This window comes from Ranitomeya imitator, chromosome 1, assembly GCF_032444005.1.
Source record: "Ranitomeya imitator isolate aRanImi1 chromosome 1, aRanImi1.pri, whole genome shotgun sequence".
In the NCBI taxonomy this organism is placed as follows: Eukaryota; Metazoa; Chordata; class Amphibia; order Anura; family Dendrobatidae; genus Ranitomeya; species Ranitomeya imitator.
The window spans coordinates 1,142,671,746-1,142,698,458 of record NC_091282.1 but is presented as its reverse complement, the minus strand read 5'-3'; the positions used below and the strand labels follow the sequence as shown (position 1 = coordinate 1,142,698,458).

At 42.3% G+C, this 26,713-nt stretch overlaps 1 protein-coding gene across 9 annotated transcripts in view; it reads right to left on the bottom strand.

Moving 5' to 3' along the window:
- The window catches only part of APBB2 (amyloid beta precursor protein binding family B member 2), a 454,628-nt gene that overhangs the window by 245,479 nt on the left and 182,436 nt on the right, over positions 1 to 26,713 (bottom strand). For 4 of the 9 annotated variants that reach the window (XM_069744546.1, XM_069744545.1, XM_069744551.1 and 1 more), the window contains one exon: positions 16,624 to 16,693. The exons of the other annotated variants lie outside the window; for them this stretch is intronic. In XM_069744546.1, coding sequence (XP_069600647.1) covers positions 16,624 to 16,642 — 19 coding nt within the window. In that variant the 5' untranslated portion in view covers positions 16,643 to 16,693. The remainder of the gene's footprint in view (positions 1 to 16,623; positions 16,694 to 26,713) is intronic. 9 annotated transcript variants of the gene reach the window in all.

The following is a 26,713-nucleotide window of genomic DNA, read 5'->3' as shown; positions in this document are numbered from 1 at the left end:
CTCCTCTGTGGCCTACCTTCTAACTCTCTCGCACCCCTACAGTCCGTCCTTAACTCTGTTATCCAACTAATTAATCTCTCTACTCGCTACACTCCTGCTTCCTCTCTTTGCAAATCCCTTTACTGGCTCCCAATTTCTCAGCGTATCCAGTTTAAACTACTAACACTGACCTACAAAGCCATCCATAACCTTTCTCCTCTGTATATTTCTGAATTAATCTCCCAATATCTTCCCTCACAATCTCCGGTCCTCACAAGACCCCCGTCTCTCCTCCACACTTTTTCGCTCCTCACCCTATCGCCTCCAAGATTTCTCCCAACTATCCCCCATCCTCTGGAATTCTGTGCCCCAACACGTCCGGTTATCCACCACATTTGGATCCTTCAAACGGAACCTGAAAACCCATCTATTCAAAAAAGCTTACAACCTGTAATGACCACACGGCCACCTCAACACCATCGGAGCTTCTGCAAACCCCAACCTACTGTCTCCTTCCCCATAATCCTGCAGGAGGTAAGCCCGCAAGGGCAGGGTCCTCTTCCCTCTGTACCAGTCTGTCACTGTTAGTTTGTTTACTGTAAGTAATATTTGTATTTTGATAAAACCCCTTCTCATGTACAGCACCATGGAAATAATGGTGCTATATAAATAAATAATAATAATAATAATTCAGTTTTGTACACCAAAAAAGAAAAGCCTAGTTTGTACAGAATGTCTGTATCACTGTCTTATTACTGTGCAATGATTCCTTTTGCCTACAGCCAATCTTCCACTATTTGCATTACTGTGCAAAAGTTTTAGGCAGGTGTGCAAAAATGCTGCTAAACAAGAATGCTTACAAAATTGGTAATAGTATATTTGTTATCACCCCATAGAATGTAAGTCCGCAAGGACAGGGTCCTCTCCCCTCTGTACCAGTCTGTCACTGTAAATTTGTTTACTGTAAACGATATCTATAACTCTGTATGTAACCCCTTCTCATGTACAGCACCATGGAATTAATGGTGCTATATAAATAAATAATAATAATAATAATAATTTAGCAAAATGCAAAGTGAACAAATAAAAGAAAAATCTAAATATTTGGTGTAACCATCCTCAGCCATGAAAATAGCATCAATTCTCCTACCTACACTTGTACACAGCATTTGAAGGAACTCAGCAGGGAGCCTGTCCAAACATCTTGGAGAACTAACTACAGATCTTCTATGAATGTAAATTTGTGCAAATCCTTTTGTCTCCTCATGTAATCCCAGACAAATTCGATGATGTGAGATCAGGGCTCTGTGGGGCCAAATCACTTCCAGAATTCTTAATGACATTGTATGTTTGGGCAGTTTTCCTGCTGCAGAATAAACTTGGAGCCAATCAGACGCCTCCCAGATGGCATTGCATGATGAATAACTATCAAGTGTCATGAATCCTGACCAATTCTCTAACACTATTGGTTTAACTCCAGCCCCAAACTTGCAAAGAACTTCCACCATTTATCACTGTTGCCTGCAGACATTCATTATTTTACCACTCACATGGCATTCAGCAACAAGCTGCTGAATATTTCAAATTTTAACTCATAAGTCCAGATCCCCTGCTGCCATTTTTCTCCACCCCAACATCTAGTTTTGTGCATATCTGAACTGCATTGCTTTGGTTCCATGTCGAAGGTATGACTTTTTTGGCTGCAATTGTTCTATGAAGACCAATTCTGGCCAGACTTCTCTGAACAACAGATAGGTGTAGTGGGATCCCATTGATTGCTGCCAGTTCTGACCTGATGGCACTGCTGGACATCTTCCAATTCTAAAGGATACTATGAATGAAGTGTTTCCTTGGCTACCATTGTGTCTATGTTTGCCCATTTCTTCGTGCTTCTTCAAAAGAGCTTGAACAGCACATTCCAGTATGCTCTGAAATCACTGTCTACTGAGACCTTGTTAATGCAGTATAACTACCTTGTGTCTTGCTGCTGTGCTCAACCTTGCCATTATTCATGACCTGAGATGTGAAACTGTCTTCCACAACCTCACCTTTGTAGCATAATTTTCTGTTCCTCACCTAGTTTAAGCCTCATACACAGAGTTAATGGGACCGCGCTAACGAACAGCGTTGCACGGCGAAATTAACGCCATGCAACGCGTCCGTTAGCGCACCCATTGGCAGCAATGGGAACGCGCATCGCTAGCGCGTGCCATTTTCGGCATGCGCTAGCAATGTGCCGGTGTTTTGTGACGCTGCTTGCAGCGTCCGCTGCGCGCCCGAGGTCCGTTCCCCGCTCTCGCAGACCCCAAAAAAGACATTGCGTTAGCGCAATCCACTAGCGCTTAGCACTAAACGGATTGCCCTAATGCAATCTGAACCTAGCCTAAATAACTGTTTCAGCATACGCATAAAAATTACCATTCTCATCTGTTTAGTATAGTTGGTTACTCATACACCTGACTATGATGACACAAAATCCCTGACCTTTTGAAAGTGTGACTACAAAAATGTATGCTGTTTTGAAGGAAAAGAGTGGCCACATCAAATATTGTTTTGATTTTGATTTCTCTTTTATTCACTTTTCATCTTGTTAATTGATAAAAAAAATAATCTATTTATACTTACATTTTTATAGCATTCTTACTTTGCAGCATTTTTTTCCACATCTGCCAAAAATATTTGCACACATACACATATACAGTGGGGCAAAAAAGTATTTAGTCAGTCAGCAATAGTGCAAGTTCCACCACTTAAAAAGATGAGAGGCGTCTGTAATTTACATCATGGGTAGACCTCAACTATGGGAGACAAACTGAGAAAAAAAAATCCAGAAAATCACATTGTCTGTTTTTTTTAACATTTTATTTGCATATTATGGTGGAAAATAAGTATTTGGTCAGAAACAAAATTTCATCTCAATACTTTGTAATATATCCTTTATTGGCAATGACAGAGGTCAAACATTTTCTGTAAGTCTTCACAAGGTTGCCACACACTGTTGTTGGTATGTTGGCCCATTCCTCCATGCAGATCTCATCTAGAGCAGTGATGTTTTTGGCTTTTCGCTTGGCAACACGGACTTTCAACTCCCTCCAAAGGTTTTCTATAGGGTTGAGATCTGGAGACTGGCTAGGCCACTTCAGGACCTTGAAATGCTTCTTACTAAGCCACTCCTTCGTTGCCCTGGCGGTGTGCTTTGGATCATTGTCATGTTGAAAAACCCAGCCACGTTTCATCTTCAATGCCCTTGCTGATGGAAGGAGGTTTGCACTCAAAATCTCACGATACATGGCCCCATTCATTCTTTCATGTACCCGGATCAGTCGTCCTGGCCCCTTTGCAGAGAAACAGCCCCAAAGCATGATGTTTCCACCACCATGCTTTACAGTAGGTATGGTGTTTGATGGATGCAACTCAGTATTCTTTTTCCTCCAAACACGACAAGTTGTGTTTCTACCAAACAGTTCCAGTTTGGTTTCATCAGACCATAGGACATTCTCCCAAAACTCCTCTGGATCATCCAAATGCTCTCTAGCAAACTTCAGACGGGCCCAGACATGTACTGGCTTAAGCAGTGGGACACGTCTGGCACTGCAGGATCTGAGTCCATGGTGTTGTAGTGTGTTACTTATGGTAGGCCTTGTTACATTGGTCCCAGCTCTCTGCAGTTCATTCACTAGGTCCCCCCGCGTGGTTCTGGGATTTTTGCTCACCGTTCTTGTGATCATTCTGACCCCACGGGGTGGGATTTTGCGTGGAGCCCCAGATCGAGGGAGATTATCAGTGGTCTTGTATGTCTTCCATTTTCTAATTATTGCTCCCACTGTTGATTTCTTCACTCCAAGCTGGTTGACTATTGCAGATTCAGTCTTCCCAGCCTGGTGCAGGGCTACAATTTTGTTTCTGGTGTCCTTTGACAGCTCTTGGTCTTCACCATAGTGGAGTTTGGAGTCAGACTGTTTGAGGGTGTGCACAGGTGTCTTTTTATACTGATAACAAGTTTAAACAGGTGCCATTACTACAGGTAATGAGTGGAGGAAAGAGGAGACTCTTAAAGAAGAAGAAGTTACAGGTCTGTGAGAGCCAGAAATCTTGATTGTTTGTTTCTGACCAAATACTTATTTTCCACCATAATATGCAAAAAAAATGTTAAAAAAAACAGACAATGTGATTTTCTGGATTTTTTTTTCTCAGTTTGTCTCCCATAGTTGAGGTCTACCTATGATGTAAATTACAGACGCCTCTCATCTTTTTAAGTGGTGGAACTTGCACTATTGCTGACTGACTAAATACTTTTTTGCCCCACTGTACACACAGTACTGTGCAAAAGTTTAGTATTTGTATATACATATATTAATTTTATTTATATATAATATCGTTATAAAATTGTAGTGACTATTTTCCAAAGAGAGATTCTTCAAGTGTAAAAATGTATACCATGTAGAATAAATAATAAAAAACACCATTAAAACATGATCACACTATAAAATGCATGACAATATCATGCTAAATGAATTCTGTATATCGGCATATTATTCAATGGATATCATTTTAAAAGGATAATTCAAATAAAATGCATAAAATTGTTACCTGTGTGGGTACTTCAAGCATAGGAAAATGTCAAGCAACAGTGAAATTATGCATAAATTCGCATTTTAATGAAGCGTACCGCCAATTTCTGAGTCCTGATTACAGCTCTTTCAGTAATAAGAGCTATTCTCCTCACAAGTAAAAAGGAAATGATATCTATAATAGAATGATGGATTTGTAAGGCCTTATTTGAATACCTTTCACTATATTTGGAACAGAAAGAACTTAAGAATGCTTCCTATTTTAGCCAATTTTTTGGGCTATGCCAGTTTCCTGAAAAATCAACCAAAAATTTGTAAAGCGCCTAGTCGGAAGGTTGGCTATAAAAATTAATTATCTGAATAAAGTATGATCATTAGCTGCCTTTGCCAACCCTGCTTTTCATAAAAAATGACATTTGTAAGCTCTAATATCCTAAGACCGCTCTGGAACCCTATTCAACCGTGGCCCACAGAACATACACGGGACTTTATATTTTGCTTCTACACATCGGTTCTGCATAATCCCACCACCCTTGATGACGACCATAAGAGTTCACGATTATATAAAAGGAAATTGATCCTTTGACTTCATAGGAGGAGCAGTCACCGGCAGAGTAAAAAAGACATAGTGTTGTTTTTAGGTACACAGACTGACAATATTATATTTACAGATTCCTGGTGTCCTGTTATCTATACTTTCATCTATAGCCAGCGTGGTGGTACTTTCTTTATTTCAGGGTTATTATTTTTTAACAAGACTATACACAAGGATTTTACATTATCACCAGGAGCTGCTGTAGTTGTACATTTGATACTGGTGTATATAATCCTTTTTTCACTATTATACGATCAATGAGCTATTAGAATTTATGGACGGATATACTAAGACTGCGTTCACATGTAATTTTTTTTTTGTCGAAATTGCGGGGAAAAACGTTGCAGTTCAAATATAAAACCACAGCGGTTTTATAGCAAATCAGAAAAAAAAAATTGAACAGCAATATTTTAACATCACTTAAAATTCACGGCTTAATTGGACCAGTTGTTTTTTTTTTTTTTTCTTATTACACAAATCTAGTTTTTTTAAGTCCCCAAAAGCCTGCTAATGCCTAGTACCTTTACTGTATCTCAAATTGCCAACCAGGCTTGGAGAACAGGAGTACAGGAGAATCCTCTGGTGGGCCGCTGTGCAACAGTGAGTGAGCCACCACCCTCTTATATGAGCAGTACGTGCGCAATATACTTAAATCACTATGTGCGGACAGAGGCGGCATCTTATTCATTTAATAATCTATCCAGTTCATTGTTATAGAAATTTGTGTTTGACGATAATGTCACATTTGCATGTAGCTGAAAATTGGGGTCCTGGAGTTGGTTACTAGTGGGTCCTTGGCGCCCCAGTCCAACACTGATGCCAACTATCTTTTAACGAGTCATATGGAGTTCTTTTTCTCACATGAATCCATCAAAAAATAAATTGTGTTGGTTTTTTTTCCACCAAACATTTTTAGATAGTGGGTGTTTTCTTCTACTGATGTTGCTTTAAGGACAGAATATGTCTATACAGTGGCATGTAAAAGTTTGGGAACCCCTGGTCAGTACTACTGTTATTTTCTTGTGATCAGTTAAGCAAGTTGAAGATGAAATGATCTCTATAGGGCCTAAAGTTAAAGACTAGTCCATTCTTTCCTCTACCCATGAAATGTTCCCCGTGCCATTGGCCGCAACACAAACTCAAAGCATGATTGATCCACCTCCATGCTTAAAAGGTTGGCAAGATGTTCTTTTCCTGAAATTCTGTGCCCTTTTCCTCCACCCATACCTTTGATCATAGTGGCCAAAGAGTTCTATTTTAAATCCACAGGACTTGTTTCCAAAATCATCAAGCTTGTTTAGGTGTCCTCTTGCATACTTTTGAATACTGAATTTTATGGTAAGGATGCAGGAGAGATTTTCTTCTGATGACTCTTCTATGAAAGCCATTTTTGTGCAGGTGTAACTGAACAGTAGAACAATATACCACAACTTCAGAGTCAGCCAAATCTTTCTGAGGGTCTTTTGCAGTGTCACGCGGGTTCTGATTTGCCTGCAGAATTCAGGATATCATCTCAGACATATGTCTGTCCAGCCTCTGTTTGAGTACTTCCATTGTAGTTTGTAGAAGAACTCACCACCTCTCGTGGCAGCCTGTTCCACTCATTGATCACCCTGTAATAAAGTTTTTCAAATATCTGATCTTTATCTTCTCACTTTCAGTTTCATTCCATTGCTTCTCTTCTTTACATGTGCAAATAAGAATAAGGATGATACCTTTATACTGTGACATCTCTCCAGATATTTGTAGACAGCTATTAAGTCTTCTCTTAGCCTTCTTTTTTGCAAGCTTAACATTCCCAGATCATTTAACCGTTCCTTGTAGGACATACTTTGCATTCCACTCACCGTCCTGGTCGCTCTTCTCTTAACTTGCTACAATGTCTTTTTTAAAATGTGGTGCCCAGAACTGAACACAGTGTTCCAGATGAGGTCTGACCAAGGAGGAGTACAGGGGAATAATTACTTTACGTGGTCTAGACTCTATGCTTCTCTTAATACATCCTAGAACTGTTATCCTTTTTATGCTGCTGAATCACACTGTTGACTCTTGTGCAGCCTGTGATCTATTAGTATACCCAAGTCTTTTTCACATGTGCTGATGTTTATTTCTATTCTTCCCATTCTATATATGTAATTTTCGTTTATTTCTCCCAGATGTTGAATCTTGCATTTCTCCTGTTAAATACCATTCTATTAGTCGCTACCCATTGTTCAAGCTTATCTAGATCCTTCTGAATCCTTTGTCTGTCTTCTCTAGTGATAGCTATCTCTCCTAGCTTTGCATCATCTGCAAATTTGATCAGTTTACTTTCAGTTCCCTTATCTAGATAATTTGTAAAACTGTTGGACAATACTGGGGCCAGGATAGAGCCTTGTGGTACCCCACTCGAAACACACTTCCAATTTGATGTGCAACCACTTATTATCACTCTCTGAGTACAATCACAGAGCCAGTTATGAATCCACCCAATCGTAGCCTTGTCAATCCCATACTTGGTTATTTTTTCTATAAGGATAGTATGAGACACTTTATCAAATGCTTTGCTGAAGTCGAGATATGCTATATCTACCGCACTTCCTGATCCACCCAGTGATTCCATCATAGAAGGAAATAAGATTAGTCTGGCATGACTTATTTGCTAAAAACCCATGCTGGATCTGGTTAATTACTGTATTCTTAAGGTACCGTCACACTAGACGATATCGCTAGCGATCCGTGACGTTGCAGCGTCCTCGCTAGCGACATCGTCCAGTGTGACAGGCAGCAGCGATCAGGCCCCTGCTGTGATGTCGCTGGTCGGGGAAGAAAGGCCAGAACTTTATTTCGTCGCTGGCTCTCCCGCTGACATCGCTGAATCGGCGTGTGTGACGCCGATTCAGCGATGTCTTCGCTGGTAACCAGGGTAAACATCGGGTTACTAAGTGCAGGGCCGCGCTTAGTAACCCGATGTTTATTATTATTATTATTATTATTATTATTTATTATTATAGCGCCATTTATTCCATGGCGCTTTACATGTGAGGAGGGGTATACATAATAAAACAAGTACAATAATCACTACATACTTACCTACTGCTGTCTGTCCTTGGCGCTCTGCTTCTCTGCTCTGGCTGTGAGCGCCGGGCAGCCGGAAAGCAGAGCGGTGACGTCACCGCTCTGCTTTCCGGCCGCTGTGCTCACAGCCAGACCAGAGAAGCACAGCGCCGAGGACAGACAGCGGTAGGTAAGTATGCAGCGTTTGTTTTTTTACTTTAACGATGGTAACCAGGGTAAACATTGGGTTACTAAGCGCGGCCCTGCGCTTAGTAACCCGATGTTTACCCTGGTTACCGGCATCGTTGGTCGCTGGAGAGGTGTCTGTGTGACAGCTCTCCAGCGACCAAACAGCGACGCTGCAGCGATCCGGATCGTTGTCGGTATCGTTGCAGTGTCGCTTAGTGTGACGGTACCTTTATCCAAGTACTTACATACATACTGTTTACTATATTGTTGAAAGATCTTTCCTGGTATAGAAGTAAGGCTCACTGGCATGTAATTTCTTACTCTGTTTTCTTTCCTTTTTTGAAGAAAGAAACATTTGCCCTTCTCCAATTTTCTGGGACTTCCCCTCTTCACCAGGGTATTTCAAACATTCTGGCTAGTGGTTCTTTAATTTCCACTGCTAACTCTTTCAGTACCCTATGATGTAATTAATCTGGACCAGAAGATTTAAATTAATTTAAATTAGCTAAGTGTTCCCTCATCATCTCTTTGTTTATAGTGTGTTTTTTTTTTATTTCTTCTATGGCACCGTGAAGATCAGTTAATGTTAGAATTGTTTTCTTACAGAACACAGATGCAAAGTAGGAATGTAAAAGTTCTCAACATCATTTTTGACAACTTCACCCTTTGGCTACTTTCACACTAGCGTCGTTCGACGCACGTCACAATGCGTTGTTTTGAAGAAAAAACGCATCCTGCAAAGTTGCCTGCAGGATGCGTTTTTTCTCCATAGACATTCATTAGCGACGCATTGCGACGGATTGCAACACGTTGCATCCGTCGTGTGACGGATGCGACGTGTTTTTGCAGTCTGTCGGGACAAAAAACGTTGCTTGCAACATTTTTTTGTCCGTCGGGTCCGCTTTTTCCGACCGCGCATGCGCGGCCGGAACTCCGCCACTCCTCCACAGACCTTACAATGGGGCAGCGGATGCATTGTAAAACTGCATCCGCTGCCCCCGTTGTGCTTTTACTTCACAGCATGCGTCGGTACGTCGGCCCGACGCACTGCGACGGGCCTGTACCGACGCTAGTGTGAAAGTAGCCTTTTCCTCCTGTAAAAATCCTATAGCATCTTTGACTTTTCTTTTTCTTTACCCCAAAATCCTTTTCCATTGCTTTTGGTCTCCCTTTCAAGCCTCAGTTTATTACTGGCTTTAGCTCTTCTAATGCTTGTCCTGCATTCCCTGCAAAACAGCAGTATATTCTTCTGTAGATATGCCCCCCTCTTTCCATTTAATATACATTTTTTTTCCAAGTTCTCTGTTCATCCACCCTGGTCTCTTTAAATGTTTTCAATTCTTCTTTCTTTTCATGATTGTTAACGATTGTGCAGTGAGAATTTCATATCCCATCTTTCTTGGACATTTCTTTTGAACATCCAGTCATTAGACCTTTCCTACGCTCTTTTTGAGTCCATTAAAATCTGCCTTTCTGAAATCCAGTCTTAAAGTCTAAGTCCTCACTGGTCTTCCTCCTCTTGTAATCCAAAATTCGAGGATAGCATGATTGCTGCCTCCCAGCCACCTTATTTCCTCAACCATTTCCTCCCTGTTGTTAAAGATTAGGTCCAAGATTGCAGATCTTCTTGTTTTCTCATCTATCTTTTGAAAGATAAAGTTGTCAGCAAGAGAAAAAATATTTTTTCGGACTCATTATTTTTGCCTGAGAGAGATTCCCAACAAATATCTGGATAGTTAAAATCTCCCTTGATCACTATGTTGTAATTTTTTTTTAGAACAGAGACATCTGATGAAAAAAAGAGTTCATCCATATATTCAGTCTGTCCAGGTGGCCTATAGTAAACACCTACAATAGTATCCTTTCTGTTCTTCTTCTTCTTCTTGTATTCTTACCGAAACAGTTTCAACAGAGCTACCAGTCTCTGAAGCTTGGATCTCTGTAATACCCCCTCTTCTCATTAATCATGCTTCCAATAAATAAGTTGAAGACGAGTTTCAGTGGTGCCTATGACATCATATCTCTCTTCCTGTATGGGGCACATTATACTGCATTTAGCACTATGGTGGGCTAATATACTATATGGAGCACTTTGTGGGGAAATTATACTGTATGGAGCATTTTTTGTGGCCATTATACTGTATGGAACACCATGTGCGGCTCATACTGTTTGGGGCACTAATTGTGGCCATTATACTGTATGGAGGGCTGTTTGGGTATTGGAGTAGGAGACTCATACTGTGATGGAGTTACCATTCTTTGTTGGGGGATTGAGGAGGGTACAGTAGGGTTATCATACCATGCATGTCGAAGAAGTCACTTGTGGGGATATCATACTGTGTTTGGGGACATTTTTGTTTGAATCATATTTTATTATCTGTATTATTCAAGGTTTTTTTTTCTTTGTTATTTCATATTTAAATTAGACCAATGGGCTATATGCTTTTTACTGAGCTTACATAACTTATTATATTATTTGAATATATTATTCGAATATTTTATTCTAAGATCTATTAATAAAAATGCACTTTGTTCGTGGGACGACCACTTTAAGGCCATGTTCACACGTTGCATCGGGTCCCTGCGGGTTTTCCCGCAGCGGATTTGATAAATCTGCAGGGCAAACCCGCTGCGGTTATCCCTGCAGATTTATCACGTTTTGTCCTGCGGGTTCCGCTGCAGGATTTTACCCCTACTATTGATGCTGCATATGCAGCAATATGCAGCATCAATAGTAATGTTAAAAATAAAAAATAATGATATACTCACCCTCTGACGTCCTGATCTCCTGGGCGCTGCAGGCGGCGGTCCGGTTCCAAAGATGCTGTGCGAGAAGGACCTTCATGACGTCACGGTCATGTGACCGCGACGTCACCGCAGGTCCTGGTCGCATAGCAAACCTGAGACCGGACGGCTGCGTGCAGCGCTGAGACTTCAGAGGTGAGTATAACATTATTTTTTATTTTCATTCTTTTTTTTACCACAAATATGATTCCCGGGGCCTGGAGGAGACTCTCCTCTCCTCCACCCCGGGTATAACCCGCACATTATCCGCTTACTTCCCGCATGGTGTGCACAGCCCCATGCGGGAAGTAAGCGGATCAATGCATTTCTATGGGTGCAGAATCGCTGCGGTTCTGCACAAAGAAGTGACATGCTGCGGGTTATAATCCGCTGCGTTTCTGCGCGGTTTTTCCCGCAGCATGTGCACAGCGGTTTGCGGTTTCCATAGGGTTTACAGGTTACGGTAAACGCAATGGAAACTGCTGCGGACCCGCAGCGGCAAAATCGCCGCGGTTCCGCGGTAAAAACCGCAATGTGTGCACATAACCTAAGTTTGTTTCCGTGTGAAAAAGTTCATCGTTATATTTGATAAGGGAAAACTTCCTCAATTGAAGACATTTTTTAAATAAATATAGGTTGGCCAGTGACTTTGTCCAAACTTTTATTTTTGTCCCTCTGTTTATTTGAGCTTGACATCCCTGATATAAGTCATGCGTTTTGCAGTTATTACAGAACCTTCTATAAGAATATTTGCCTTAAAGAAAAATATTTATCTAAAAAAAGGATAAGTGCAAGGCGCAATAACATGAGAATGAAAATATAATTTTAATAAATATTGATAAAAAATGCCTCCATGAAAACAGCTGCCGGGTTCAGCACATGCTCGGATCGAGATCTCGGGTGATGGGCATCACGTGTCATTTCACCGCATCACAGCCCTGGGACCACGAGCGCCGACACAGCTGGAGTACGGGAGGTGAGTATAGGTTTGTTTATTTTATCAGTTAAGTAAATAAGGCAGCACACTGCAGCGCTAGAACATACAAACTTGAAAAACGAAATTTGAACTGCATTACTGCACTAGAAATATGAAAAATGAGAGCTTATAGCGCATAAAAATGGCCAATTTTATGTGTACCTGGTAGCCTCTTTACGGCATCTCTCTTATACCAGGTCCTACGCTTGCCTTACCTCGCTGAGAATAAACATCTCCATCCATTTTTATGCGCTAAAAGCTCTCATTTTTCATATTTCTAGTGCAGTAATGCAGTTCAAATTTCGTGTTTTCAAGTTTGCATGTTTTAGCGCTGCAGTGTGCTGCCTTATTTATTTTCACATGTACCCATTCAGATGGAGACGTTTATTCTCAGCGAGGTAAGGCAAGCGTAGGACCTGGTATAAGAGAGATGCCGTAAAGAGGCTAAGCAGGTACACATAAAATTGGCAATTTTTATGCGCTAAAAGCTCTCATTTTTCATATTTCTAGTGCAGTAATGCAGTTCAAATTTCGTGTTTTCAAGTTTGCATGTTTTGGCGCTGCAGTGTGCTGCCTTATTTACTTAACTATATACGAGTTGGCGACTCTAGGTTCAGCACCTGTTCACACTGAGTCTATGTTTGGATGTGCAGGTCAGGTTTTTGAAATGTTTATTTTATCAGGGTTGAACATTTAGTTTAACCCCTTCACAACCTTGCCTTTTTCCGTTTTTGCGTTCTCGTTTTACACTCCCCTCCTTCCCAGAGCCATAACTTTTTTATTTCTTCGTCAATAGGGCCATGTGAGGGCTTGTTTTTTGCGGAACAACTTGCACTTTTGAACGACATCATTAGTTTTAGCATGTCGTGTACTAGAAAACAGGAAAATCCTACTTGTTTTTTGATTGGCTTTTTTGCTAGGTTCACTAAATGCTAAAACTGACCTGCCATTATGATTCTCCAGGTCATTACGAGTTCATAGACACCAAATATGTCTAGGTTATTTTTTATCTAAGTGATAAAAAAAAATTCCAAACTTTGCTAAAAAAAAAATATTGCGCATTTTTACAATACCCGTAGCGTCTCCACTTTTTGTGATCTGGGGTCAGGTGAGGACTTATTTTTTGCGTGCCAAGCTGACATTTTTAATTATACCATTTTGGTGCAGATACGTTCTTTTGATCGCCTGTTATTGCATTTTAAGCAATGTCGCAACGACCAAAAAAACGTAATTCTGGGGTTTCAATTTTTTTTCTCACTACGCTGTTCAGCGATCAGGTTAATCATTTTTTTTATTGATAGATTCGGTGATTCTGAACGCGGCAATACCAAATATGTGTAGGTGTGATTTTTTTTTTTATTGTTTTATTTTGAATGGGGTGAAAGGGGGGTGATTTAAACTTTCATATTTTTTTTTAGTTTTTTCATATTTTTTTCAACTTTTTTTTTTTTTTACTTTTGCCATGCTTAAATAGACTCCATGGGAGGCTAGAAGCTGGCATAGCCTGATCGGCTCTGATCATCAGATCGCTCCTATGTAGCTGAATTACAGGCTTGCTATGAGTGCCGACCACAGGGTGGCACTCACAGCAAGCAGGCATCAGCAACCATAGAGGTCTCAAGGAGACATCTGGTTACTATGCCGACGCATCGCTGACCCCCCGATCATGTGATGGCGTCGGCGATGTGAGCATTTCCGGCCGCGTGGCCGGAAGCGCCGGTTAAATGCCGCTGTCAGCATTTGACAGCGGCATTTAACTAGTTAATAGCGGCGAGTGAATCGTGATTTCACCTGCCGCTATTGCGGCCACATGTCAGCTATTCAAAACAGCAAACATGTCCCGGCTTTGAGGTGGGCTCAGCGCCGGAGCCAACATCAAAGCAGGGGATCCGACCTCCGCAGTAATAGTACGGCGGAGGTCGTGAAGGGGTTAAAAGGTGTTTATATTAGTAGTGGATAACCCCTTTAAATTATATTTCAAAAGACTGACCATCACATTCAAACATAGACTAAGTGTGAACAGGTGCTGAACCTAGAGTCGCCAACTCATATACTGTATAGTCAAGTAAATAAGGCAGCACACTGCAGCGCTAAAACACGCAAACGTGAAACACGAAAATTGAACTGCATTACTGCACTAGAAATATGAAAAATGAGAGCTTTTAGCGCATAAAAATGGCCAATTTTATGTGTACCTGGTAGCCACTTTACGGCATCTCTCTTATACCAGGTCCTAAACTTGCCTTTCCTCGCTGAGAATAAACGTCTCCATCTGAATGGGTACCTGTGAAACCTCTTCTTAGACTAAAATTCTCTCTCTCTATGGAGGGGTATTGGACCTGCTGTAATTAAAACACCTGTGACTAGGAGGTGGAGTGCTCAGTCAGAAGGCTAAAGAATACATTTCAAAATAATATTTACTTGACTATATATGAGTTGGCGACTCTAGGTTCAGCACCTGTTCACACTTAGGCTTCTTTCACACTAGCGTCGGGCTCGGCCCGTCGCAGTGCGTCGGGCCGAGGTTACCGACGCTAGCTTTGCCTCCGCCGCACAACGGGTGCAGCGGATGCTGCTTTTCAGCGCATCCGCTGCCCCATTGTGAGGTGCGGGAAGGTGGGGGAGGAGTTCCGGCCGCGCATGCGCGGTCGGAAAAGACGGTCCGTCGGCTGCAAAAAATGTTACATGGAACGTTTTTTGCGGCCGACGGTCGGCCGAAACACGGCGCAACCGTCGCGCGACGGTTGCAACGTGTGGCAATCCGTCGCAATGCGTCGCGTAATGTTAGTCAATGGAGAAAAAACGCATCCTGCAAACACTTTTGCAGGATGCGTTTTTTCTGCAAAACGACGCATTGTGACGGATTGCAGTTAACGCTAGTGTGAAAGTAGCCTTAGTCTATGTTTGGATGTGACGGTCAGTCTTTTGAAATGTATTCTTTCTCTCATTTTTCATATTTCTAGTGCAGTAATGCAGTTAAATTTTCGTGTTTCATGTTTGCATGTTTTAGCGCTGCAGTGTGCTGCCTTGTTTACTTGACCCTTTAAATTATAGCAGGAATGTTCTCTGGTCAGTGACTATAGTAAATTTCTGACTGTGCAGTCTGGGCAGCTAAAAGTGAATCCTGGTTCAAGAATGGCAAACAATGCGCCAGTCTTCAATCATTTTCCCTGTAGCTTGCAAAAACACTACAAACTAAATTAGTGTTCCCTCTCCGTCATACTAAACTGAATTTCAGGCATTTAAGTGCTGTTGATTGATAATTCCTGACACAACTTATAGGAATTCTAGACATATTTATTGCTTCAGTTTCTGAAACGACGAATATAGTGTATATCTTTGTATGTCGGGCACATATTTTAAATTATTTATTTTTTTTTTTTTTAAACCTTAACCTGTCCCACAGATGGTATATAAAATCTATGGGACTTTAATTGGGTGTAGCCAACTTATCAGGATTTTCATCATTTTTCTGCTAAGATTTAATACATGCGGCATCAAAATGGTGCGCCACATAACACCTCATTCAAACATATGATTTTTTCGTGTACGAGAAAATCAGACCAATTACGGTATTCTGACCAAATTCTGATGCGAGTTTAATCAGAGTTTGATCACTTTGGTATTGCGGTCATCCAATTTTCTTATATGTGGAGAAAGTATTTTTTTAAATTCCTCCACCTTCTCCATTCTGACAGTCCGTGAAAATCGTCCTGCACTGAGATGTCATCGATTTTTTTTTCACAGACACATTGACTTGCATTGCTGATTTTCATTTTCCTCAATATGGAGAGATTTGTAGCTACGCCTTGATTTCGCGGTTAGAGAGGTTCCTGACCAGGGGCCACCCGCTAATAACTAGTTACCCTCTAATAGGAACTTATGGAAATTCTCACTACATGACTTTAGGGATACCTAAAAAGGATCTACCAGTAGATTTCACAATACAAACTGCATACATTAATAAATAAATCTCTTAGACCAAATGAAGCCGATGTTCTTACTTTGAAAATCCATCTAAAAATGGCTGTGTAATTTTGATATTAAAATAAGCATTTTATTTGTCCAGATAAGAGTGGGAGTCCAGATTATAAAGCCTAAGAGTTCAGTTTATTCAGTCTCTACCCACCCAGGCTGACTGACAGTTGTAGCTTGTTCTGAGCAGTGTGAGATTTCAGCAACGACCGGGAGGGAGGGACACTGAGGAGCCGACTATCAGTCTAATTGGGCAGAGATTGTAGTCAAACTTTCAAAATAGGATTATACAGCAATTCTGACATGTCGATTCAAATTACAGTCTAATTAGGTCTAAGATCTAGTGAATAATCTATGCAGACTGTATTGTGAAATCTGGGGACAGATCATAACCAAAGTACACAAAATGCTGAAAAGAAATAAGTGGAATGAAATACAACACAAATAATGAGTAAACATATGGAAACCATAAAACATAGCGGGAAACACCAAACAGAATACTCTGAAGGGATTCTAACCTTGGAGGACTTCAGACATGGGTCACAGGGGCGTCAGCAAAGGATCAGGATATAGGGTAAAGTTAGCAATCTGAAAAGAGGGACGATGGGAAAAATTAAAAACAAGTACGGTAAGTGTCTAATATATAACAAATAACTAGGTGTGAAAGGGCACAAAATCCAGGAAAACAAAAATCAAATGTAAAACAAAAGGCAGCTCAATCACAGCATCATGGAGATAAGAATATTAAAGGTCTGCAGGGAATCATTCCACTCAAGCCCACCTGATATAAAGCGGTACTAAAAACATATGAAGATTTGTATGTAATGGTCGATTTATCTGGCTTAAAATGAAAAAAACAAAGCAAAAAAATGCCTACAAAAATTTTTTTTTTGTTTACCAATTTGAATTTTTAGCAACCAATGCTTTATTTAACATAGGAATTTTAGACGGATCCCAATCCTCACGCATCTCTCACGGGACCCATGTTCTGCATGGCTAGGCTTTCATTAATGGTTCGCTCATATCAGCGTATAAAAAGTAGCCAAGATTCTCAGCCAGAAAAGTTGAATAGCATTTTTTTCTCACCTAGTCTCACCTAGCATCCGTATGCCATGCGTATAATCCGTATGCAATGCGTTTTTAACATCAGCTTTTACAAACAGTAATCCTCTGTCATTTCAAGCTAGTTTATTAACTAATAAAACAATATTATATAAAGATATAGATAGATGATAGAGAGATAGATAGAGAGATAGATAGATAGATAGATAGATAGATAGATAGAGGTCATTGAGATATATAACCAGTGCAGTACGTGTACATGTATTTAGCTAATAATTAACTAAACAAAATTTTAAAAAATGGTGTGTTGTCCCCCATATTATTCTTAACCAGCTGAGTGTTGATGTTTATAGTCTGGGAAGGGGTTAATAAACATGCAGCTTCCCAGGCTATTAGTATCAGCTCACAGCTGTCTACTTTACTGGTGTAGAATAAGGTGTGAACCCCCCAAAAAATTACGTGGGGTCCCGTCTATTATTAATAACCAACAAAGGCTAGGCAGACATTAATAGGCAGATATTAATAGCCTAAGAAGGGGACAAGGATATTGGCCCCCTCCCATACTAAGAACAATTCACATGCAGTGAGCGGTGATATCAGTGAGGTGACCAGAGGTCATTGCTATGAACTCCAGTCAAATTAATGACCTCAGCACTTGTTGGCACCGAAGCTGCGTTCTTCACACGCAGTTCAGTGTCTCCTGGATGCCAGGCTGAGTGGTCACATTTTATATGACCGCTCAGCAAAGCATCCAGATGTAGCTGAGTTGGGCTCGTTGTGGGACAAATGGATTATCAATGAACAGATGAGGATTTCTTTGTTTTTTAATTTTTCTTAGGATATTAATAAATGGGTAAAATAGGTCTGGGGAGTTTTTATTTCAAATAAAGGACTTTGTATATTGATTTCAATTAAAGGACATTACACTGTGTTTGCCTTTATTACATTTGACTTTGGGGTTAGTAACGGGGGTGTCTTATAGACACCTCTCCATTGCTAACCCCTGGGCTTCATGTCAGTTGACATTACAAAGCTGAAATTAACCCCAATATTATTACCCCACTTGCCACAGCACCATGGCAAGTGGGAAGAGCAGAGGCTAAGCACCAGAATTGGCACATCCAATGGATGTGCCATTTTTGATGCGGCTGAAAGCTGATGTTCTTAATCTGGGAGGCAGCCAATATCCATGGACCCTTTCTAAACTATTAATATCAGGCCACAGGTGTCTGCCTAGCCTTCGCTTGTTATTAATAATAGGGGAGACCCCACATCATTTTTTTATGGGGTCCCTCATTTTAATAACAAGTAAAAGCTAAGCATAGCAACCAAAATCCCATATACATACTTAGAGACCAGGGTGGCAGAGAATATCTGTCTGCAAACCCAAATCAAAAATCAGCTCCAAACAGTATCAAATAACAACAGGAGGACAAAAAGAGAAAACTGATTATATCTAAAAGATATCATATCATTTTATTATATCGTAGAAAAAGGTAAAATGTCACAACAATATATAGAACACCAAAAACAATGCAGACTGTTATGAACCCCACCCACACCTATCCCCACCCCACATATACACTTCAATAAATAAAGGTCAAAAGACCGTAACTCAGGGAAAAGACAGTGCGTCCAAACATGGACGTCAGGGAAGCAGCATGCATGAACCAGATGATCGGGAATAAAGTTACACCCGTCTATCTAACATCTAAGGTGCAATGGTGCATGGCAAGAAATGCAGCGCTTACCAACAGATGTGTGGAAACAAGGAGGGGGGTGGATGGAGGGTCCCGACGCGTGTTTCGCGGCAGCTAGAGGCCACTTTCTCAAGGGAGTGTGTCTCAGGTCCCTGCAGGACCTTCTAATAACCCCGTGAACTTAGTCACATGGCCTGAAACGGCCAATCAGGACGGCTAGAGTCAGCGCATGCACCCTGCTGCCGTCAGGTCCTGAACTGCAGATAGGGCTTCACAAGAAGTGCACACACACCAGGGGAGAGCCCACCAAGGGGTGCACACACCGTAAAGACGCCCACCTGCAGACAGGAAACGATAGGTCGCAGTGCGATGTGCACAGCCATGAGAGCATGTACAAAACGAAAAAAAAAAAAAAAACACCACATAGCTGCATATAACTATATCATCACAAAATGCGTATTCAAATTACAAATTACAAAAGTTGAAATCATCCAAAGTCGCTGAGATGGCTGTAATTTTCACATATAATGAGGTGAAGTCCGGGGTCATTTTCAGTCCGAAAGGGGGGCCCAGTAGGAGAAAATATGGAGGCGCAATAAATCAGCAGACTCGCAAACACTAAATAAAAAAATTAAAATTAAAAACGCATCCAAGGGGTTGATAAACATGGGGGCATGTGGGAACAGGAGTCTAGGAAACCAAATATCAGGAGTACTACAAAAAAGGGGCAAAGCTTAAATATTCATTGAGGCCTTTCGGTATTATGGTATCTAATTGGACGATCCACCTTGTCTCGATTTGTGCAAGAAGTTTTTTATTGTCGCCCCCTCTTATACCAAGATGGAGGGCATCAATCCCCCTCACTTTCAAAATACAGGCGTCACAATTGTGATGTAACTTGAAATGACGAGGAATAGTATCCAATTCCGAAGTATCGGACACTGTCTCGGCCGCGCCAATGCCCCGCACATGTTCACGTATCCATATTCTTAATTCTCTCGTGGTAAGGCCCACATATATTTTGGGGCACGAACACGTGGCATAGTATATAACATTAGAAGTACCACAAGAGATACGTTGTCTGATTTTAAATTCCCTTGACCCATCTGATGAGGCAAAGGAAGAACAGCGTAGGACATTGGCGCAGGCAAGACAGTGCCCGCATGAGGAGGATCCAAACTGAGGACCACTAGTGCCAAAGGGATTGCTGGGAGCCGGAACATAGTGGCTCCTAACCAGCAAGTCACGAAGATTTTTGGATTTTTTGGGGGCCATCAAAGGAAAGCTACCTAGGGAGGCCCTCAAGGCGAGATCAACTCCCAACACGGGTCAATGTTTATTTAGAATGGCACGCATGTTGTGCCATTCGTGATTGTAGGTAGAGATGAACCGAATAGGTCCATCCCTACCTACACTTTTGCATCTCTTCACTGGATGTAGCAAACTAGTATGTGAGGTTTTCCTTGCATGATCATACCCAGTTTTAATACATCTACGGCTATAGCCTCGAGCTAAAAAGCGTTGTTGTCAGTAGAGCAAATTCGCCACATCTTAAGGAACTGTCCGGCCGGGACGGCTCTCACAGTGGACGAATGATGAGCTGAAGATGCATGTAATAGAGAATTGACAGAGGTAGGCTTCCTGAATATGTCCGTCTGGATGCACCTGTCACTATCGACCTCAAGACGGACGTCCAGGAAGTCAACCCTCCTCTCAACAAAGACATATGTAAGTCGAATACTGAAGATGTTATCATTCAATAGCCTCATAAAATCCTCGGGCTGGCAGGCCAACCCATCCCACAACATAATGATGTCATCAATATAGCGGTACCAGCACAGCACATGGAAGGCGCCGGTGGGTCCCCGTCGCCAAATATGCATCTCTCTCAGGCACCCAGGAAGAGATTTGCATACAAGGGTGCACAGGCCGCCCCCATGGCTGTGCCCCGCTTCTGTAAATAGAAATTGTCTTTAAAGACAAAAAAGTTGTGGGATAGGACACAGCCCAGCAGATCGAGGAATAAACCACATAGAGAGCCGTCCAGGTCGGAAGTCCCCAGGAAGAGATGAACAGCCTCCAGGTCCTGGGTATGGTCAATACAAGTATATAAACTCTCGACGTCAATAGTGATGAGGAGAGTACTCTTATCCACAAGGATACCATCAACCCAATTCAGGGTGTCCATCGCGTCACGGATATAGGAGGGCAATAATTCCACAAGGGGTTTCAGGTAAAAATCCTTGTGGATTTTGGGTAACAAATAGAACGTGGGTACCTTTGGAGACCTGTTATGTTTGCTAATGACAGGTGTTATGAAGGCAATCCAGAAACACAGTGTGCTTAGCGATCAGAGCGCACACAGTGATCTGACAAATACCCAAAAATACAAGAACGAGCTCTGAGACGTGGAAACTCTGTAGACTGCACACCTGATCCTATCCTAAACACAACTAAAAGCGGCTGTGGATTGCGCCTAACAACTACCTAGGCAACTCGGCACAGCCTAAGAAACTAGCTAGCCTGAAGATAGAAAAATAGGCCTGACTTGCCCCAGAGAAATTCCCCAAAGGAAAAGGCAGCCCCCACATATAATGACTGTGAGTAAGATGAAAAGACAAAACGTAGGGATGAAATAGATTCAGCAAAGTGGGGCCCGATATTCTAGGACAGAGCGAGGACAGTAAAGCGAACTTTGCAGTCTACAAAAAACCCTAAAGCAAAACCACGCAAAGGGGCAAAAAAAAACCCACCGTGCCGAACTAACGGCACGGCGGTACACCCTTTGCGTCTCAGAGCTTCCAGCAAAACAAAAGACAAGCTGGACAGAAAAAAAGCAACAAAAAAAAAAGCAAAAAGCACTTAGCTATACAGAGCAGCAGGTCACAGGAACAATCAGGAGAAGCTCAGATCCAACACTGAAACATTGACAAGGAGCAAGGATAGCAGCATCAGGCGGAGTTAAGTAATGAAGCAGTTAACGAGCTCACCAGAACACCTGAGGGGGGAAGCTCAGAAGCTGCAGTACCACTTGTGACCACAGGAGTGAATTCAGCCACAGAATTCACAACAGTACCCCCCCCCTTGAGGAGGGGTCACCGAACCCTCACCAGAGCCCCCAGGCCGACCAGGATGAGCCGCATGAAAGGCACGAACAAGATCGGAAGCATGAACATCAGAGGCAAAAACCCAGGAATTATCTTCCTGAGCATAACCCTTCCATTTAACCAGATACTGGAGTTTCCGTCTAGAAACACGAGAATCCAAAATCTTCTCCACAATATACTCCAATTCCCCCTCCACCAAAACCGGGGCAGGAGGCTCAACAGATGGAACCATAGGTGCCACGTATCTCCGCAACAACGACCTATGGAATACATTATGTATGGAAAAGGAGTCTGGGAGGGTCAAACGAAAAGACACAGGATTGAGAACCTCAGAAATCCTATACGGACCAATAAAACGAGGTTTAAATTTAGGAGAGGAAACCTTCATAGGAATATGACGAGAAGATAACCAAACCAGATCCCCAACACGAAGTCGGGGACCCACACGGCGTCTGCGATTAGCGAAAAGTTGAGCTTTCTCCTGGGACAAGATCAAATTGTCCACTACCTGAGTCCAGATCTGCTGCAACCTATCCACCACAGAATCCACACCAGGACAGTCCGAAGACTCAACCTGTCCTGAAGAGAAACGAGGATGGAACCCAGAATTGCAAAAAAATGGAGAAACCAAGGTAGCCGAGCTGGCCCGATTATTAAGGGCGAACTCAGCCAACGGCAAAAAGGACACCCAATCATCCTGGTCTGCAGAAACAAAACATCTCAGATATGTTTCCAAGGTCTGATTGGTTCGTTCGGTCTGGCCATTAGTCTGAGGATGGAAAGCCGAGGAAAAGGATAGGTCAATGCCCATCCTACCACAAAAGGCTCGCCAAAACCTTGAAACAAACTGGGAACCTCTGTCAGAAACAATATTCTCAGGAATGCCATGCAACCGAACCACATGCTGAAAGAACAAAGGTACCAAATCAGAGGAGGAAGGCAATTTAGCCAAGGGCACCAGATGGACCATTTTAGAAAAGCGATCACAGACCACCCAAATGACTGACATCTTTTGAGAAACGGGAAGGTCAGAAATGAAATCCATCGAAATATGTGTCCAAGGCCTCTTTGGGACCGGCAAGGGCAAAAGCAACCCACTGGCACGAGAACAGCAGGGCTTAGCCCTAGCACAAATCCCACAGGACTGCACAAAAGTACGTACATCCCGTGACAGAGATGGCCACCAGAAGGATCTAGCCACTATCTCTCTGGTACCAAAGATTCCAGGATGACCAGCCAACACCGAACAATGAAGTTCAGAGATAAGTTTATTAGTCCACCTATCAGGGACAAACAGTTTCTCTGCTGGACAACGATCAGGTTTATTTGCCTGAAACTTTTGCAGCACCCGCCGCAAATCAGGGGAGATGGCAGACACAATGACTCCTTCCTTGAGGATACCCGCTGGCTCAGATAAACCCGGAGAGTCGGGCACAAAACTCCTAGACAGAGCATCCGCCTTCACATTTTTAGAGCCCGGAAGGTACGAAATCACAAAGTCGAAGCGGGCAAAAAATAACGACCAACGGGCCTGTCTAGGATTCAAGCGCTTGGCAGACTCGAGATAAGTCAAGTTCTTATGATCAGTCAATACCACCACGCGATGCTTAGCTCCTTCAAGCCAATGACGCCACTCCTCGAATGCCCACTTCATGGCCAGCAACTCTCGATTGCCCACATCATAATTACGCTCAGCGGGCGAAAAACTTCCTGGAAAAGAAAGCACATGGTTTCATCACTGAGCAATCAGAACCTCTCTGTGACAAAACCGCCCCTGCTCCAATCTCAGAAGCATCAACCTCGACCTGGAACGGAAGAGAAACATCTGGCTGACACAACACAGGGGCAGAACAAAAACGACGCTTCAACTCCTGAAAAGCTTCCACAGCAGCAGAAGACCAATTAACCAAATCAGCACCCTTCTTGGTCAAATCGGTCAATGGTTTGGCAATGCTAGAAAAATTACAGATGAAGCGACGATAAAAATTAGCAAAGCCCAGGAACTTTTGCAGACTTTTCAGAGATGTCGGCTGAATCCAATCCTGGATGGCTTGGACCTTAACTGGATCCATCTCGATAGTAGAAGGGGTAAAGATGAACCCCAAAAATGAAACTTTCTGCACACCGAAGAGACACTTTGATCCCTTCACAAACAAAGAGTTAGCACGCAGGACCTGAAAAACCATTCTGACCTGCTTCACATGAGACTCCCAATCATCTGAGAAGATCAAAATGTCATCCAAGTAAACAATCAGGAATTTATCCAGATACTCACGGAAGATGTCATGCATTAAAGACTGAAACACAGATGGAGCATTGGCAAGTCCGAACGGCATCGCTAGATACTCAAAATGACCCTCGGGCGTATTGAATGCAGTTTTCCATTCATCTCCTTGCCTGATTCTCACCAGATTATACGCACCACGAAGATCTATCTTAGTGAACCAACTAGCCCCCTTAATCCGAGCAAACAAGTCAGATAACAATGGCAAGGGATACTGAAATTTAACAGTGATCTTATTAAGAAGGCGGTAATCAATACACGGTCTCAGCGAACCATCCTTCTTGGCTACAAAGAAGAACCCTGCTCCCAGTGGTGATGACGATGGGCGAATATGTCCCTTCTCCAGGGATTCCTTCACATAACTGCGCATAGCGGCGTGTTCGGGCACGGATAAATTAAATAATCGACCTTTAGGGAATTTACTACCAGGAATCAAATTGATAGCACAATCACAATCCCTATGCGGAGGTAGAGCATCGGACTTGGGCTCTTCAAATACATCCTGATAATCAGACAAGAACTCTGGGACCTCAGAAGGGGTGGATGACGAAATCGACAAAAATGGAACATCACCATGTACCCCCTGACAACCCCAGCTGGATACCGACATGGAATTCCAATCCAATACTGGATTATGGGTTTGTAGCCATGGCAACCCCAACACGACCACATCATGCAGATTATGCAACACCAGAAAGCGAATAACTTCCTGATGTGCAGGAGCCATGCACATGGTCAGCTGGGCCCAGTATTGAGGTTTATTCTTGGCCAAAGGTGTAGCATCAATTCCTCTCAATGGAATAGGACACCGCAAAGGCTCCAAGAAAAACCCACAACGTTTAGCATAATCCAAATCCATCAGATTCAGGGCAGCGCCCGAATCCACAAACGCCATGACAGAAAACGACGACAAAGAGCATATCAAGGTAATGGACAGAAGGAATTTGGACTGTACAGTACCAATGACGGCAGACCTAGCGGACCGCTTAGTGCGCTTAGGACAATCAGAAATAGCATGAGTGGAATCACCACAGTAGAAACACAGACCATTCAGACGTCTGTATTCCTGCCGTTCAACTCTAGTCATAGTCCTATCGCACTGCATAGGCTCAGGTTTAACCTCAGGCAGTACCGCCAAATGGTGCACAGATTTACGCTCGCGCAAGCGTCGACCGATCTGAATGGCCAAAGACAAAGACTCATTCAAACCAGCAGGCATAGGAAATCCCACCATGACATCCTTAAGAGCCTCAGAGAGACCCTTTCTGAACAAAGCTGCCAGCGCAGATTCATTCCACTGAGTGAGTACTGACCATTTCCTAAATTTCTGACAATATACTTCTATATCATCCTGACCCTGGCACAAAGCCAGCAAATTTTTCTCAGCCTGATCCACTGAATTAGGCTCATCGTACAGCAATCCGAGCGCCAGGAAAAACGCATCGACACTACTCAATGCAGGGTCTCCTGGCGCAAGAGAAAATGCCCAGTCTTGAGGGTCGCCGCGCAAAAAAGAAATAATAATCAAAACCTGTTGAATAGGATTACCAGAAGAATGAGGTTTCAAGGCCAGAAATAGCTTACAATTATTTTTGAAACTTAGAAACTTAGTTCTATCTCCAAAAAACAAATCAGGAATAGGAATTCTTGGTTCTAACATAGATTTCTGATCAATAGTATCTTGAATTTTTTGTACATTTATAACGAGATTATCCATTGAAGAGCACAGACCCTGAATATCCATGTCCACACCTGTGTCCAGAATCACCCAAATGTCTAGGGGAAAAAAAAAAAGTGAACACAGAGCAGAAAAAAAAAAAAAAAAATGATGTCAGAACTTTTTCTTTCCCTCTATTGAGAATCATTAGAGGGGCTCCTTGTACTGTTATGTTTGCTAATGACAGGTGTTATGAAGGCAATCCAGAAACACAGTGTGCTTAGCGATCAGAGCGCACACAGTGATCTGACAAATACCCAAAAATACAAGAACGAGCTCTGAGACGTGGAAACTCTGTAGACTGCACACCTGATCCTATCCTAAACACAACTAAAAGCGGCTGTGGATTGCGCCTAACAACTACCTAGGCAACTCGGCACAGCCTAAGAAACTAGCTAGCCTGAAGATAGAAAAATAGGCCTGACTTGCCCCAGAGAAATTCCCCAAAGGAAAAGGCAGCCCCCCACATATAATGACTGTGAGTAAGATGAAAAGACAAAACGTAGGGATGAAATAGATTCAGCAAAGTGGGGCCCGATATTCTAGGACAGAGCGAGGACAGTAAAGCGAACTTTGCAGTCTACAAAAAACCCTAAAGCAAAACCACGCAAAGGGGCAAAAAAAAACCCACCGTGCCGAACTAACGGCACGGCGGTACACCCTTTGCGTCTCAGAGCTTCCAGCAAAACAAAAGACAAGCTGGACAGAAAAAAAGCAACAAAAAAAAAGCAAAAAGCA